The 18,579-nt window shown below is 40.5% G+C and overlaps 1 protein-coding gene across 5 annotated transcripts; it reads right to left on the minus strand.

The window, feature by feature from the left end:
- Nucleotides 1-237: 237 nt before the first annotated feature.
- Nucleotides 238-11,308, minus strand: tfap2b (transcription factor AP-2 beta). 5 transcript variants are annotated; one of them, XM_035678873.1, is made up of 8 exons: nucleotides 11,261-11,308; nucleotides 8,596-9,057; nucleotides 6,971-7,025; nucleotides 6,509-6,540; nucleotides 5,703-5,905; nucleotides 5,212-5,330; nucleotides 4,063-4,204; nucleotides 238-526 (listed from the first exon to the last, which is right to left on the minus strand). In XM_035678873.1, exons 1-8 carry the CDS (start codon nucleotides 11,306-11,308, stop codon nucleotides 238-240), a joined length of 1,350 nt encoding a protein of 449 aa, XP_035534766.1. The 5 variants fall into 5 exon arrangements, with proteins under 5 accessions (XP_035534766.1, XP_035534768.1, XP_035534767.1 ...); XM_035678875.1 differs by lacking the exon at nucleotides 11,261-11,308 and adding an exon at nucleotides 9,382-9,408; XM_035678874.1 differs by lacking the exon at nucleotides 6,509-6,540 and having other exon boundaries at nucleotides 5,703-5,922.
- Between the last annotated feature and the right edge of the window lie 7,271 nt (nucleotides 11,309-18,579).

Below are 18,579 nucleotides of genomic sequence, written 5' to 3' on the forward strand. Positions count from 1 at the left end.
AAAAGAACTTAACACAGATGAAAAATCCCTCTGTGCTCTCTGACACTGGCCCACGGGTGTCTTCCTCTGCCTTTTTCTCTCTACCAAGCCTTCTTCTTCCTCCTCCTCCTCCACCTCAGCCCTGTGTGTGGCAGGTCAGTGGCAGTGGTGTAAAGCTAGAATTAGCGGTGTAACGCCTCTGTCTGTGTGTCTGCCTCCTGCTCGGCTCTCCGTCATCGCTCCCCTTCTTCCCCGGCTTCATTTCCGCTGCTTCTCCTCTTTGTCGCCCTTGTTGCCGCCGTCCCCGTGCCGGTTGTTGGGAGGGTTGTTGAGAAACATCTTGTCGAGTCCTTTGAGAGCCTCGGTGAGGTAGTTCTGGAGGGTGGTGAGTGCGGCGCAGATGGCAGGCGAGCCAAAGCCATGCGTGATGAAGGAGAAGTGGGAGAGGCAGCTCTGGATGCCAGGCTCCAGGATGGGGCTGGGCCTCGAGTTGCCCAGGGGAGTCCTGTCCTGGGCCAGCAGGTCTGTGAACTCCTTACACAGCTGTCTGCAAGGGAGAAGACACAACAAGACGTCATCCTAGAGTTTACCAGCTATAGTAATACCACTGCAGCTGATCATGGATATCTGGTGGCAGTTTTCAGTATCTGTAATTTTAACTTATTCATTGTTTCCCTGTAAAAGTTATTAGTGGAAAGGCAAACAGAATGTGGACTACAGGAAGATCAAAACTCTCAAACCAATGATTCTACAACTTCTACCTCTACTGCACCTGCTAATGCAACCAAGGCATGCATGTGTATAATAATCGATCTCTTTAAGTTCTCTGCAGTCAATATGTAAATGATCAAATTGGCCAATATCCAGTTGCTTCTAAAATATAAATCATTATCAGAGTATGTGCAGTCCCTAACTAAGAAACCTTAGGAAAAAGCACCATAATCAGCCACTACCAGCGTTGTACTGAGATGCCTCTGTGGTGAAAAGTGTCATGGGGAGGGGGGGCAGTGAGGGTATTTTACATTAGTTGCAGATGTTCCTGCAACGCCACCTGAAACTGAATGCAACCTATTAATAAAAAGAATCTTCCAGAGCTATGGTGCTTTAACTACACTGAGGATGAAGAGGCATATTCTGTGTTTCAGTGTTTCTCTTATCGCTTACAGTGCAAATGTTAGGATAAGAAAAACAAAAGGCAAAAGCAGTGATTCACCTAGGGAAGTATTCCTGTAAAGGTGCAGTGTCCATTAGGACCACCACTGAAACCCAGACTGATGATGAAAATTATTGCAGATGGTTCAGCAGCTCCTGAAGACAGCAGGACCCCACCCACCTATCCAATGGGAGGGGAAACTACAGCAAAAGCTTTGTGCATCATGACACAAATTTAGGATGTCAAACCAGGGTTCTTTGGAAAATAGACCTTTTTCACAGCAGCCATTTTTACAGTAAATAATAGGTTAAACACAGGTGATAAAAAAAACAAAGGATGAATATCAAATGTTAATGCAAAAAATCTCCCTGTATCAGCCTGATATTTTTTAACCCCAATGCTTATTTTGCAATGACGTTTAAGCACACTTTCTTAAAGGCTTTCTCTATTTACCTCTGTTTTTTTTGTGTTACCCAGAATGCTTTTGGAAAACAAAGCATGAATTTGATGCAATCAGCTGCTACTTTGTTATTGTTACCTGGACAGGGAGGCTGGGCGAGACACTAAGAGCGTACAAGTTTTCCAACTGAAAGTTTTTTAGAGTTAATTCAATAAACACATGTCTTCTGGCTGAATTGTATTTTGTTTTTCTCTCTTTGTTTTGTTGGTGAAAGTTCAGTCAAAATCTAAAACAAAGCCCCCTCTTCGATTCTGAAGGCCTCACACTAAAACTGTTTATTGCTGATGCTTTAGATGAGTGAAACTTTTTTCTTCTTTGGACAACTATTATGATGTCATACCATTCATATTTGATCAATTGTCTTTAAGAATGAGAAAAAATACTTAGCCACAATACTTTAACAACAAAATGCGCCCATAAAGTCAAGGCTAATGCCAATAGCACATATTGTGTAACACTGTACCAAAGCACTAGCCCTTGATGTCTGGAAAATGAGGTGAAACTAATGCCAGAGCAAAAAAGGTTTTATGGTCATCAAATGGATCTTCATTCTTCACTATATTTAAGGCGAAAAAAATTCAATGGTAAAAGACAACCACGTCTTCACCTTGTTCTCCTTGTTAAATCATCCTCTGGTTTTAGGCCCATATTTTATATTCAAGAAACCTCTCCCTTTCTCCCTCTCTTAGATTTGTACTTGCACGCCCCATGCACACACACACACACACACATACCCTATCAGCGGCCTAAGGGCAGAGCTCCAGCAAATGAGTGACAGGCTGTGCAGGCCGAGCCCAGCTGGGGTTAGGGGAGTAGAGAGGAGAAGCCGCCACCCCGGGCTACACTCAAGGCTCTCGCTGTTGTTTTCTGACGACTTGAAACCCTTCACTGCTAAATAATGAATTTCTAACAGGCAGCACCGACACACAGTATTGAAACAGGTTTGAATCTGAGCATCAAACATCCACCACCGAGCACACCGTACATACATTGGGATACACACACACACTCACACACACACACACAGGCAGATGGTTTACAGGCCAGCAGACAGCAGTATTTATGCAACCTAAAAATACAAGCTTCCTGAAGGGATCTTCGTTAGATGGTTTACAGCTCTGCTTACAACCTTTTTGCCTAGAAAACCCACATGGACATAAATGGACATAGAATGGGACTACTTATTAATTGGCAGATTGCTTTTTTGTTTATTGTAATAAAAACAAAAGAAAAATCGTCAATCGATAATATTGTGATATAATCCACATTTATAAATCCAGGTAACCTCTGCTACCCTGGTTCCTCTAAAGAAATCTTATGCTGCTCGGTTACTAAAGGTAATCAGAAGATCCCTGATTCAATTCCACAGTTTAAGAGCCGTAAAAATGGATTAATATAAGTAACTTTACGAGGAGTAACAGTAAAAATGGATTGCCTCTAAGACCAGAAGCAGGGGTCAAACATACACTAGCAAACTTTTATGTCTGTGAGCTGTACAGGCCACATTAAAGTGTCCAGCATCAAATAAGGTTAATCTATACCTGAGCTAAAGGTTATTATTCTGTGAAATGAACCCCTTGTAAGGATGCTGCACAGTGAAGAGATCACACTGCATCTATCTCACATCCTGTCCTGATATTAAAAAACTATCATTTATATTCCAATCAAAAGGTTAAAATTAATGCCTCGCTACTTTTGCTTAGTCATTGTACGATTTTTGCCTTTAATGCCTATTTCTGCTCTTTCCTTAAATGGTTGAATTGAATTTAACTGTCCTGATTTTTCAGTGTGGCAATTTTCCAATCGGCCATTTCATTATAGGTTAGATCCATATCGAGTATGATTCGTTTCATTAAGAAAATCTCTCTTTTTTTTTGCAAATGGCTATAAAATGGACTGTATGTGATATTAGAGTAAAGCACAGAGGATTGGAGAGGTTTGCACCCTCAGGGGGGTCTTAAAAAGGGGCCATAGAGGCCCCTAGGAGAATGACAGAGTTTAATTTCACAATACTCGCAGGAGAAGAATGTCCTGTTTTTCACCCTGTGTGTGTGTGTAACAGTTATGTAATTCAAAAAGCTTTCTAAATGGCACCCTGAAATATAAACCTGGTTAAATGAGGTGAAATGTGTGACTGTTGGGATCTTTGGGACACTTAGATAGAAGAACATCTGCTGTTTTAGGAGAGTCTGAACTGGAAATATCTTGCTGTTGTTTTCCAAGCACTTTCCTCTATCTGTGTTGAAAGTAGTGTATATGTATCATGGCCTGATCTTTGATGCTCTGCTCAGGTTGAATGTGTCTAAATACCTCATTTAAATGATTCAACAACAACTAGCCATAGGGTATAATCTCATTACCACGGTATCTCCCTATATGCTACACTGCAGACATGTATTATATATTCTCTGTGACACCCTATAAAGACTATGAGGAAGCAGAATCTAATCAAACGGTCCATCAAACTCACTTTGTCGCCAGCAGCATGTTTTTCCGCGTGTGCAGCTCGTTGGGGTCCGCGTGCTGCCGGTTGAGGTACTCGCTCACGGCTTTGGTGGGAAACTCTGTCTCGCAGATGTAACCGAAATCCCGGGCCAGGTGGACCGCTTCACCTGGGTGGGGGAGGGGGGAGGTACAGGTGCAAGCATATAGTCAGTGTGCATCTAATATAGACAAACAATGAGCGCAGAGAATGTAAATATTTGACTCAGTGATGGAGAAACTTCCGCCTGTCCATTTGCAGAAGTGGCTTTTTTTAATTTATCATTAATTAATGTGGCATGATCACATGTGTCCTGGTTGTCTCGGGATATACAGCTATATTTGTTGAAAAATGAGACGTAATCGTTTTGCGCACTAATTTCCTTCCGCTGTCGTCCTCCCAGCTGCCGCAAAACAACATAGTGATAAAATTCTCATTGTTTTATTGCGAAAATTAATGACATGTGTCAGTTATCTTGTTTAAATGATTAGTAAAAAAAAGGAGAGCGTTATTTTATTAGCTCTCTTATAGCAAAAGAGAACACATGCAATCAATTATAAACGTAGTGAACTGCCAATCAGGAGGTTAAAAAATAAAAACAAGTCTCAAATGTCTGATAAATTATGACTTAAGTTAAATCCTTGGTTGAACAAAAATATTTGAACTACATTTAAATGTAAAAGAATGTATTATTTTATATGTTAGCTACCTGTTTGCAGAATGATGTTGCTTTATTTGAAATGAGCAGATGGCCATTTTTGGTGAATATTAGTTGATTATATGTATAAGACAACAAGGCCTCTATGGAAAAAATACAATATAAAACATACAGTGGGATAGGCCTAAACTGCAGCATTTAATCAATTAATGCATAATTTAATCTAATTTAGTAATCCCAACCTTCCTCTCTCCACTCCAATATTAAATAATGATTTTCCTTACACTCTTGCAGCCATTTTATGAATACAGTCACTGTCATTTGTCAAGCCTGTAAGGTCATGACCTTTGCAACCCTGTGCATCACGTTGAAACTGGAGCTTATTTCATTGCTTATAAGATGCTAATAAAATGTTTGGTCTCTATAGTCGGTTGCCACGGTTTGTTTATGGAGTTGAAAACAGTAAACAAATAAATCACCTTCTACGAGAGATGTTAGTAATGTGACATTGGCAGCTTTGCGTCTTCCAGCAGGTAAATTTAGTCCAATCTTCTCCAGCTTTTCTCTCAAACATTTCCCACCGTTTTTGGACTTTGCTCTGTAGAAACAAAAGAAATCCCCTGCATGTAAAACTGCACATTTACAGACGTGTATATGTGGCACAGAAATATATATATATTTTTAATAATATGTAAAAACTCTCTCACAGAGCATGATATAAATAAATGACCAGTATTAGCATCAGAGTTGGGAAACTTTATTAATCAGCTTCTGCTCCGGTTAGTCTCCAGAGATGATGTTAAAGTTAACTAGAATCTAGGTGGTAATGGATACAGAGGCAATTTCATAGCGCTCAGTGTTTAATTCACAGATACCTCTGCATATTTAACGAGCCACACGCTTTCATAAAACATCCACAGAAGTTATTCCTGAACTCCAGCGTCAACATGCTCTGGGGCTGCAGTCGTACCTTCTCAACACGCCCCCCAACAAGGAGGCGTTCAGGCACTCGGGCGGGGACAGTCTCCTCTGAACCTCCCCTACGGTCACTTTGTACTTGGAGGTGGAGCTGAGCAGCGACAGGCGGCCCGGTACAGAGCAGAACACCTCGTTTATGTTCACGGTCACCCCACCGATGAGCCCGTCCTTGCCGAGCATCAGAGAGCCCATGTTCTTGGGTGGCATGGGAACTGCGGGAGGAAGGTTAGAGGCGGTGTGAGCGGTTCTCTTACATAACAAGTTGTTCAGATAAGTTTGAAATCTCTTCTCTGTCAAACTTTGTTCAGTGTGTGTGTGGTAGGGGCCACGCGCGCTCAGAGGGCGGCCCTGGCCTAATGAAGCGCCCACGCGCCGGGCATTTGCTGTTATTTAATGTCGCGCGACATTCTCATTATAACATTATCGATTGTTGATTGGCTCGCGCTCTCGAATCGCATTAACCACCTCCCCGTCTTTTCTCCACGGCCGGTTTAACTCCCACCAGCAGCAATGGATGCTCCTTCATCCCGCGTGTTTAATGCTCGCGCTAATGGCGTAAAAAAAAGAAATAAAAAAGCAGCAGATCAGCCCAGCCAGCCCTCGTGCATGTATGCGTGCGTAGGGGCCAGTGCGAGGGGGTTTTGATGGCTCCACGGGGGATAATACCGCAGATTAGCTCTAAACGAGCTCACGAGATCTCCGTGAGCAGTGCCATTTATTACATCAGCGGCTTAAATGCCCCGCGGGGAGCTCAGTCACTCAACATCCCGTAACTAAATCACCGCACATCATCAGAGCGGCAGCATGGCAGCCTGTCAGCGACACACTGCCTGCAAGTCAATATACCGGGATCGTTAACCCGCCTTTAAACTCCTCATCTTCAAAAAGCCCGAAACATGGAGATATGGAGCGTCTGGTCCAGTTCAGGTTCAAGTCGTGCCCAGATTTACCTTTTTATGAGCGAGACTGTATTTCTACATCCCATAAATCATCACAATTCATAGCACACATAAGAAAAGCATCATATATAACAACACATGGAGTAAAGCAACACTAAGATAAGGTGGCAACTCTGCCTCTTTACTTTTATCTTATATCAACAAGCTCAAAACGAATTTACCAAAGTATATATAGGCTATATTTGATATTTGTATTAAAAGTCACATTTTTATCATATTGTTGCATTGGTAGGCAACATTACCCAGAGTACAGACAAAGATGTGTGTGTGTGTGTGTGTGGGTGTGTGTGTGTGTTCGTACCTTTCTTAATTACTGATTGATCCAGGATGTTCGTTCCGTTGGTGTCTTCAATGGTCTGCTCGAACCAAGATAAACACATAATCATTATAGTCTGCTTTATACAAGAAGATCCGCATGACTCACTCACCATAGCATCCATCCATTATTTTGTGAAACTTATTTTTAGTTTTTAAGCCAATCAAACACACAGCAGAATCCTGCAGGATTCATCTGAGTGGGAATATACGTCTTTAAGTTGTTACCACAGAGCAAACAAATGTAGTTTAAAATCCTTTCCCTCTTTTATTGAGGATGGCGTGGCTCGTATAGAATAAACTATCCTCACAAATCTAAAGCCTCGTTCATCATCCTGCGAGATAAATTCCTTCTTAAATAGACCTGATGTTGCTGCACGCTCCTATATAAAAAAAAGAAAAACAAAGAGTTTGCTAAAACGAATTTATATGGGGGTTAATAAATTCATGACACAAATACGGAAAGCCAGAAATTAGAATCTATTGTGGAGGTTAAATGGCAAACAATTTGTGATGGTTGTGCCCTGAGGGGAAACGAGGGGAAGATGAAATCCTACACAGATGACTATAAAGTCAATTTCACAAGTCTTTGGTTGCTTGCTTTGTAGATTTTGCATCTTAGAAGCAACAATGATCACAAAGAAATCTATATTATCCTGTAAAACAAAAATACCAGCCTTAAAATAACAATAGTGTGGGCATGGATGATAACAATGGTAATAATGATACTACTAATGATGAATTAAATGAAAATAATACACTAAATGTAATTGTACAAATATTTATTTAATACAAAATAATATATAAAATCACAAAAGGTGTTCAAATATTGAAGTTGATAAAATGCTGCAGCATCTTCAGACTCGTCTGCTTTAAATAGAATCATTATGGCAATAAAGGCAGGTGGATTTAAATTCACATAAGCAACATTTGAGCCCCATGCAGCCTTTCGTGAAGCCCATTTATTCCACATATCAGCATCTTCTCATCAAAGAAGATGTCTCAGGTCTCTGAAGACAGTTTGTGTAGCTGTGGGCCATTTGCGTCAGGCTACAGCTGCTGTGAGAGTCCAGCCCTGAGGGAGCTGCTCTGAGTTCACTGACCTCAACTCTAAAGGCTCGGCGAACATGCGGAGACAATGAAGAAGACAACTGTCAACAATTACCAATCCGTGTCTTCCACTTTACTGTTATTAATATATTTATTTCAATTTTGTTGTATTTCACAACTGTCATCCAAATAGGAAAAAAACTTCCCACTATTTATATTTTTCATGATTTAATGTTTGTTTTAGTTAAACATAAAACTTAATTTACTGTAAATGGGAATTATTAAATCCATGATTACAATGAATACATTTGATATATGTTATTGTCATAATATACAATACATTGTAGTAAAATTGCTTTGACACATTCCCTATTTTGTCCAACGTACAGCCGGTGTGCATTTTATCTTTCTCGGATGTAGTGATCCCAATTTCCCCTCAAATAACTTCAAATATCAAACAAACGAAAACTAAAAATTACTAAAAAAAAATTAAAAAATCATAATAGGAAGTGTAAAATGTTACATTCACGCTATAAATCTTGGCTGTGGTCTTTGACTCACCTGAACATCCTCCATACCATGCAGCCCGTGCAGCAGTCCGTCGCCCATGCCGGGCTCCAGACCCGGGTGAGCGGAGTGCAGCAGCACATCAGGCCGCCGCACGCCACCGTAGTCCCGCCTTGGGTCCAGCCCGGACAGCTGTGGCAGCGAGGCCCGAGGTTGAGCCAGCAGAGTGGAGCTGTCCATCCGGTCCCCGGCGACGTCCTGCCGCTGCCGCGCCCCCCATGCGCCCTGCTGGCTCTGGTGCAGGGAGTTCAGGGAGTACGGGTCGCTGACGTGGGAGTACGGGTCCTGGCTCTGGTAGTGAGCAAGCGGCTGGTACGGCGGTGGAAAGTACGGAGGCTGGAAGTCCGACGAGGGTGCATGAGACAGCGGTGGCGCGCTGGAGTAGGGTCCCGCGTGCGATACCGAACCCAGCTGGGACAGGCGCGAGCTGTGGCTCGAGACACCGTCATGCCGGTCCTTGAAGAGGATGCAGAGAAGAACAGAAATTAGAGCTACGTTTTAACGAAATAAAACCACACGGAGGCCTAGGACCATGGTGCTCTTATATATGTACATATATATATATATATATATATATATATATATATGTGTGTGTGTGTGTATGTTGCCCCTGGTGATGCAGCCAAAGTAGCCTGGCATCGAATCTCCTGAACAAAAAGCACAAAAGGGCCTGGAGGAAAAATGTTACAGCCTCATTTAAAATGTCTGCTAGCAATATCTACGGATTTCCCATTTACTCAACCGGGTTCTGAAATACATTGTGAGGGAAAGAAAACTCACCGCCGTGGAGTAGGAATGAACTAACATCTGTAAAGCCCTCTGTTGGTGTCACGACCAGGCTCACGGTAAAAACAGCAGGCTAGTTAAAGACCGTGTTGGGCCGAGATGGTCAAACTCATTCCAGGTAAAAAGCAGCGTGTGTGTATCAGCAGGTACTGGCCTGGTCTACAGCTCCATGCAGAACCTTCCTCCGCCCGGAGCTGCCGCCGCTCTGAGTGTGAGTACCGAGCTCCCGCCTCTACCCCCGGTATACGGTGTAATTGTTATTCATGACTGAGACTTACAGGAATATTAATGTGCGCGAGGCAGGGGACTGGCGACACATGGAGCGTGAAGCCTCTCGCGCAACCGTGAGTGACGTTTAAATTCCGTGGAGAGCCGAAACGACGCGCGAACAGCAGGAGATAGAAAAAGGAGACTCTTTCTCGCGCAGCAGAAAGCGAACAGGGTGACTGGACCCGCGAGGAATCCCCCATCACAAAAAGCACGCGCGTTAGGGGCCTTTTTATGTGCAAAAATCTGGCGCAGGATAGGAGCACTTTCTTGGCTTTGGAGACACTTTTGGACAAACCGTTTCTGCGCATACTTACATACACACTGACGTTATAAAAAACAATACAAGGTGGATAACATTATAAACTGGGGTTGCTGTGAAGCGAACCGGGTCTAGCATGACACTGAAACCACCAGGGTCAAGTTCCTGTCAGATACACCCAGCCTCGTGCCAATATAAAGCTTCAGAATAAGTCAAATTCACTTTACTTTTACGCACAGACACGTCTTTCTAAGATTTGTCCCCAAACACTGACAGACATTTTGACTTCAGCCTGTCAACATAAACACTCCTGGAGAACTAAAGGGCGGCTCATGTTGTGTTGCAGCTGCCTTTTATTAGCCTGCTGAAAACACTCCCGAGACACTACAGGGCGCACGAGGGGCTCGTGTGAATGGTGTCACGAGTCAAAAGAAGCGATTAAACTTTATATTGTAGACTATATCGGGGCCCTATTTGCCCTCTTGGATGACTTGTTTAACAACATTATAGCCTCCCCTCCCTCGCGCCGTGGGAGAAAAGCCATGTGCGGCACGAGACAAGGGTTTCCCACCGGGCTGAGCCGAGGGGCCTCGCGAGCTGCCCTTTTCTTCGTGTGCTTTGTGCTCGAGCCCATTCAGCGCGAGCCGGAGCAGCGTTTCGCCCCCGCGCGCGGCGGTATTTCTTCCCTTCCCCTCGTTGGTTTTTTAAAAATTATTGTTCTGGGATCAAAGCCAAATGATTTACATACTTCTGACATATCATCACCCTTCTCTGACCCGGGGTTTCTCCAACTTATTTTTCTTTTGCGTTTATTTAAATCTAAATTAGGCTGTTCATTTGTTATTCAACCATTTTTAAATACATATTTTTTGCAGCAGCCCTGATTTATTTCTAAATATCTTTTTAGAGGTAAAATGATTAAATTGGCTGGGAAGTTTTAAGTTGTTCAAAATTTTTAGTGGCATATTTACAATATGTGTAAAATTTCATGAAAATAATTACTAAAATACAAATTATCTTGATCCAATGTCAAATATTTTTCGGTTTCACCCCCTCATCCAAAACGAGAATGGACCTGCACCACAGCCACAACAATAACACAGCATTTTATAAACACGTTGTAAAACATTGGAGCGCAAACGAGCCAAATTTCTGTCTGAACGAAATGTTCATGTAGTGAAATGTCCTCCAATTCATATTCACCACATCAACAGAATAACAGGCCTAAAGCCTCCCGCAGAGCACCTCAATTATCTTAACAATGTCCAACACTTCATTATTCTCTAAAAGCACATCTAACAATTCAATTTCCTCACGACACAAACAGATGGACGGCAACGTTACCTCATAAATATCTTCATACTTGACATTCTCAACTAGTTTCCACAGCATGGTCGCTTCTCCGGTGTCGGTAAACCGAATGCAGCCAAGTGAGGAAGGGATGTCTCATCTCTCTCTCCCCCCCCTCTCTATCTCCCCCCCTTCCTCTCTCTCTCTCTCTCCGCCCTCTGTAAAGTCAGGCAGGCTTTGTGAATGGGGAACCCCTGCAAAGGCTCCACTACTGCTGAAGAGTTATGGGCGGGTTGACAGAAGCAGGCTGCTCCATGTATGAGCAGGAGGAACAAGCAAACAAATACAAAGAGTGCATGTTTTATTTATCACGTATCTCTGTAATTTCCAAAATAAAAGCCCTTCATGCACACAGATGAACAACTCTAAAACACTTCTGATCTGATTGAATGTAATCATTCAGCTGTTACAGATGCTACTGTATACTAAATGGACATCAGATAGATTTCTACATAGGTGACAAATTAAACCAAAAACTAAAAGTCTAATTGTATGGCTCTTTTAAGTGTATAGTGTTTTTAGTTCATATCTTCTAGTATTTCTTAATGCCACTGTGACATAATGATACTGAATGCCTGTCTCTGTCTTGATGAAGATTAGTGGACTGTGTAAACACCAGTGACGACAATTGAAATAAGACCAGGATATAATCCTTATATTCCCGACAAAGTCCGCTATGTTCTATATTATAAAAATATATAATTTTATTTATAAACCAAACCAATGATGTGTATTTGTCTCAAACAGCTTCAGTCCTCCTGGGCCATAGATTCCTAAATTCCTTACTGGAGGCACAAACTCCAAAGATATTCCCTCATTCTGGTGCAGCAGAGCCCTGTCCAACATGTTGGTCCAAAATCTCCTATTGTTGTTCCGTTGGGTTATAATCTGGTGACTCTGAAGACCATATCATCACATTATTGAACCATCCTGTGATCCCTTGTGACCTGTATCTGTGCAGCCCCCCCCCCCAATCATCTCACCCCATTCAGTTTTTTCCTTTGATTTGTCACCTGTGCACATGTGCTTGTATTGTAATGATGGGGGACCAATGGGGGATTATAGGGTGTCCCCAGCAAAAGGAGAAATAGAATATTTTTTGGAAGTTGGAACAACAACAAATAGGATTGACCATGTTGATTGTAATTTATAGTGAACCTAGTTTGATCAGATTGACTATGAATACAAAATCCTCTCAAACTGTTATTGTGTCCTTCACATACAAATGTTTGGAAACTTGTGGTATATACTAAGTCCATGTAGACTGGGAACCACTGTGATTACACTGTATGACTCACTTTGGTAATGGATGGCAAGTGTGTAAAACTCTCCATAAGTTACAAATCAAAATAGTGTTGTGACTAGTTGGAGTAATAATTGATTGATATATTGTGAATAATTAGCAGTGGAATACAGGATGGAGGGCTTACAGTCAGTATACCCACTGATTGTAAATAGTGTGGTCACATTAATGATTGCAGGAAGTGTTTATGTTATATAGGCCAGTGCAGATTGCTACACAATCACAATGCAATATCCAATTGGTGGTGTTACTGAACTTGAATTTGTGGGTTAATTAATTAATAATAATTAACATAACATAAAATCAAAATAATTAAAACAGCTGTTTATCCCAATAAGTTTATTTAAAAATCTATATTTAGAAATATATTTCCTCAAGTACTCAGAATCTCATGCTGTCAAATATTTATATCTTCATATGGCAATGAGAACTGTGAATATCATTCAATCAATATTTATCTGTCATTAAAAGATAATTAACGTCCAGTTATATTACATGGCAGACGTCCAGTGGATTGTAATGTAATGTACATTTACTCAGGTACTTTGAGGTACTTGTATTTTACTTTAAACTTTATACTTCTACTCCAGAACATTTCAGATACATATATTGTACTTTTTACTCCATTAAATTAAGACTATTTGATATATTTAGTTCTGCCATACTTTACAGATTTAGATTATTCATTTAAAATATAAATTAACTAATAAATTATGATGTATTATTATAGGTTGAGTAACCCAGTAGTATATAAAGTAATTAATAATAACTCCTTAATTCTATATAATGAGCACTTTTGTTTTGATGCTAATATTTTTGTACTTTTACTTTAATACGATTTTGAATGTAGGGCTTTTATTTGTAACAGAGTATTATTGTGGTATTGCTTGTACTTAAATTAAATGCATGCATCACATGACATTAGAAGAAGGGGATTACATAGGAAATTGTTTGCTTCTCCTTTAAAGTGGGCTACTTGCATTCACCAGATCTGCAGTGTTTAATATTACATGAGATCCTTTTATTCTTATCACTGAGTCGCATCCATTTCACAATAAAATTTTCTGTGATTTCTTGATTAAGTGCACCTATAAAACAAAACATTCAGTAATCACAGCTGTCACTTGGATTCACTGTTGGCTTTGTAGAAAGATGAGATCATCTGTTCATGCACATTCATAGATTTACTAAAAAGAAATATATATATTCAAATCTTTCCAAGAGAACAAGTGTTTCATTAGTCTGGCATTCCCCTTCACCCACCCTTTAATTCAAGAAGTTGTCCAAGTGTGTGTAAATTGCTCCCCCTAGTGTCACAAGAGTATACATGCATCAATCCATCAAAACTTAAAGAGTATGTCATTTACAGAAAGAAATGGATTTATTTAGGAGGAAATACACATTTTTTTGTGTGTGACAATTGAGTCAGAACTTGACATTTTGACCAGAAAATTACTGTTAGGAATTCAATTTTTGGTCTTTAAAATGATTAAAAAGCTGTTCTCACTAGGTTCAGTTTATGTGTCAGAATAAGTTTTAGAGGTCTCTGTATATGTGTCCATACACTCCTGTATGTGTGTACGTTTTCTCTGACATTGCTGTCATCATTAAGCCCCTTTTGATGTTTGATGCAAAAAAGAGAAACTGCCACTGAGGATACCAGACATGAATGTTTAAGAAGCACGGCTGTTCCCATGTTCTCTGGAATGACCCGCTGCCAAAGATCCCCTCTCTCTCCTTCACACACACACTCACACACACACACACACACACACACACACACGCACGGCAGGGCATATGACTGTCAGCAATGACAGATGTCCTGACAGTCTGGAAGTCTGGAGGCAATGGTTGTGGTTGTTGTCCTGCAGGGCTTTGACACACGATGTATCAGCATACATTACATGCATGTCACACTAATAGTGTTCTATCTGCTCCCTACCTTTTGTTTGCAACCACACGAAAGAGCCATATTCAACCTCACTTTCCCTTTTGCTAAGATTTCGGTCAGGAAAAAGACTATAATCACTTCGATTCCACCTCTTTTGGCCCTTTTAGTTGCACATCCTATTGCACGTCTTTACCTTTCCTTAGGGTCAATTGTGACATGTATTCCTTGTGCTATAATGCTCTAATTCACATTCATGTAATAACTTACTTTCAAATCTACTGTAGGATCTCCACAGTAAGTGGGGTTATTGGGGAGGTTGAAATAGTGGAGTAATCCTTTAATTATTTAGCCTCCCATGTTATGGGGACGTGTACTGAGGACTCACAGTGACTAGATTAGACTTTTAAAAATGGTAAATTGATTGTTTGTGCTTCCACTTGAGTCCTGCTTTCTGTCTTAGCAAAGAGAACTGGAGTGTAATTTTAAAATGGCAATGACATCTTATAGGTATCGGTGACAAGATGTGGTGTAGTATTATGTACTTTATTTATTATGGCGCCAATGAGATGGCTCGACAAAACCCTGACACCGAAAATTGGAATGGATGGTCTAGTTTACTCACTGTCTCAAGTGACTGGAAAAGAAGGCCATGGATGGATTATTCAATAAGTATTTAAATGGATTATTCCAGTTTTATACAGTATATGTTTCAATGATGATTTATACATCTTGTTGTTGACATAAAGGCATCAACAACAGGTTGTGAAAATAATAAAATCTTAATTTTCTTACTTAAAAAAACAACACTTATATGACTTTGTTTTATGCACGGCCCTTTCCTTTTATATTGAGACTTCCTTTTCTAACCTGATCCAGTCTGACAGGTTTCACATTACATGCTGACATTATGTATATTCAAGCTGCAGTTCCGCTGTTGACCACTAGGTCGCACTAGAATACCACAGAAAAGAGATGAGGGCCAAGAAAGGAGGCAACAACATGGAGACCTGAGTTCAGCATTGAATTTGATAAACTATCAGCATGAAACTGCGTCCTGTAAATGTGAGTAGTGGCTCCTAACTGAAGGAAAATGTAAGCAGCAATCAGATTTACATACATATTTTTTAAATGTGTAAAATTTCAATTTCACAGAAGACATTTTGTCATGTCACAGCAGTATAAATTACAGGTGTAAATAATACAAGTTTCAGGGTCTTGCTATTATGCATGTTGCCTCGCTTGCTTGCTGATTGAGACACTTAAATAAAACAGACAACAGAAGTAAACACCATAAAAAGATAGAATCTTTCAAACCCCACTTTTTTATTATCAGTGTTTCCATGTTGGCAGACCACCAGTGGCCATCTGCATTAATGATGTCCACATGAATTCTGGAGTGACTGATGGATGTTTACGGAGGAAGGAAAGATAAAATGACTAAATCTCTGTTTGCATCCTAAAACAAAACAGTAGTGTGGCATCATTACAGCCTGAAATGAGAGTTGTGTTCAACACAGCAACAAAAAAGCTAGATTGTTAAATAAATCGTAGCTTCCACCTCTAATTCCCTCTCAGGATCTAACGGAAGCAGCAGAGGTTGAACAGCACTCAGCGGAGAGAAGGGTATTCCTGACTTCCTGGATGTGGGAGAGGCCTTTAGGTTTGAGTGAAGTGCAGTTTGTGTGTGTGTGTATTTGTGTGTTGACAGAGAGTGACAGGGACAGTCAGGATGGCAGCTGAGGAGAAAAGGCCTTGAATGTTTCTGGGACTGAACGGGATCAGGACTGAAGAGGAAGAGGTTTTAGCAGAGAGGCAGGGGAGGAGGAGGGTTATAGCTTCAGAGGAGAGAGACTGGAGATATGGGGCTTAGAAGTTAGCAGAGTTTGGTATTCGTGACTGTGGGGCTCAGTCAGCAGGAGTTAAAGTCCCTCTGAGACCTCAGACTGTTAAATTCACTTCTGTATAAATGGCAGTATTCATTGCATGCTTTTCAGGGGTTGAAGATGTACAATTTCAGTGTGTGTTCTGGATGCCAAATATATAATATCTGTACTGCATTGGAATGATTCATGTATTTAATTAGATAACACACAACATTGTGCACTGAAGGCTGAATCGGAGAATGCTGAAACTGAAAATATGCTCTGATGCTTAATGTGGTGATAACAGAGCGCCGCATTGTAATGCAATCAATAGCCTGTGTGAATAATGCATCGGCCGCCCCATCACATTATGCATTGCAGATGTCAAACTTGTGATTCATTCTTGTCCGTTTGTCAATTTACAGAAACTCCGGCACAGGCAATGAATTGATTTCATTTTCCAGCTCATTTTATATCAAACTGCTTATTATTCTGATGCAGGGTCAGCAGGGATGTCTTTCGCAGGGATTACATGTTTATCACGCAATTTAATCACAAACCAAATTGTGATTAAATTGCTTTTTCTGAGTGTATGTTTGCATACGTGTGTGTGTGTGTGTGTGTGTGTGGGTGTGTACAGTATGTATGTTCATGCTTATTTGCTGCCGCTCATACCCTCCAGTGAGATGCAGCAACCATCAAAGAGCCAATTTAGAAAGCTGCTTTGCCTCATACACATCATTCTGTTACATCTTCACACACAGTGTTTGAGATACATGAGTTTGATTATATATCAGGCTGATTCTTCCACATCAGCCACTGATATCATTAAAGTTCTTCCCAGCAGCTCAGACTCAAATGTGATTAAAACATGTCATTTAAAAAAAAAAAACTGAAGCAAAATAAGAGGATCTACCTACAGCTATAGAATTCTGTAGCCTAGCAACTGCCAGAAAAAATTTGTTTTTGGGTACCCTTCATGTACTCAAAATGTTGAGTTTGTGTCATATTGGACTTCCCGTCATTACAGACTGCTGAGTGTAAACAACATTTCAATCAGCCTCCTGGTGATCAGAAGTTGGATATGTGTGTATGTTTGTCAGGCTCCATTTTATTCAGTGTGGCTTCATGAAGAGTTTCAAGACATGCAGCAAATATCTCTAGAAAACCACAGAAGTCAGGAGCAAAAGGAGTTAAATATGAAAATGATAAGTTATGTTGATGTTAGAATCGATTTTACTCTGGAAGAAAAGCTAGAAACCTGCGCTGAAGTTTGTGTTTGATTGGGGGATTATGATTTTGGATCAGGATGAGTGAAACCCTGAAGCAAGCAGTTCTTCTGCTTCTTGTGACAGAGCCTGAATGTCTAAAAGAAAAACTAAGAGTAAAACGAAAGGCTGTGCATTATAGTAAAATGATCATTATAAGCAAAACTGGGCCATCCATATAATTTAGTGTATGAAATGTCAGAAAATAGAGATAAAATATCACAGTCTCCAAGAGTTTGTTTTGTTCAACCAACAGTTCAAAACTATAAAATATAATTCTTTACTGGAATAAATGAGAGGAAAAAAGCAAATCCTCACATTTGAGAAGCGTCAAGCTGAGAATATTTTACATTTTTGGCTTGATAAATGACAGATAAATGATTATGAAAATTGTCAGTTTATTAACCAAATAACTGAATAATTCTTTCAGCACTAAAGCAAAAATGTCGGCAGTACTGTAAGTTTGGTTGCACACGATGTGTTTTCATCATTTTTGCTTCTAAGTGTTGCATCTCCGATTAGATCCTTTTATACTTTCATTGTGCTGGATAGAAACTTTGTGGTTGAAGTGTATTGAAAGATATGCTGGAGGTATAAGCAGGTATCAAAAACCCAAGTCACTCCACACTTAGAGGCTGTAGACAGCTTATTGTTACCACCGTACATTCTTTTTGACATTTTGCGATGCATAATCAGTGGTTCAGCTTTGTCCCAGCATCATAAAACATTGACTGCAGCTGTGTATATTTGGGGGATAATACCATCTGTCAAATACCAGACCAAACAATAACAGCAAGACTGGGAGTATACTGGAATTCTGCTCCCATGTCACTTCCTCCCTTTATATCACTGTCTTTACCGCTATTATTATTCCACCTGAGGCTTCACTTGCATTGATTCAGGGTGACAAACCAGCGCAGGCATCACTGTAAATGCATCCTGTCTGATTATGTATTTTTGTGTTATGCAGTGAACGTGACCTCCTTTTA

Source organism: Morone saxatilis, unplaced genomic scaffold, assembly GCF_004916995.1.
Source record: "Morone saxatilis isolate NCDOM2014 unplaced genomic scaffold, NCSU_SB_2.0 Contig7, whole genome shotgun sequence".
NCBI lineage: Eukaryota > Metazoa > Chordata > Actinopteri > Moronidae > Morone > Morone saxatilis.

Bases quoted from the DNA above. Each gene is read 5' to 3' on its own strand.
- tfap2b (XM_035678872.1), bottom strand. From the start codon at position 11,308: ATGCTGTGGAAACTAGTTGAGAATGTCAAGTATGAAGATATTTATGAG. The intron at 6,001-6,970 runs GTACGAACACAC...AAAGTTTGACAG, and splicing joins TCAATCAGTAATTAAGAAAG to AGAAGAGATTTCAAACTTAT. The intron at 527-4,062 runs GTGAGTTTGATG...TCTCCCTTGCAG, and splicing joins AACATGCTGCTGGCGACAAA to ACAGCTGTGTAAGGAGTTCA.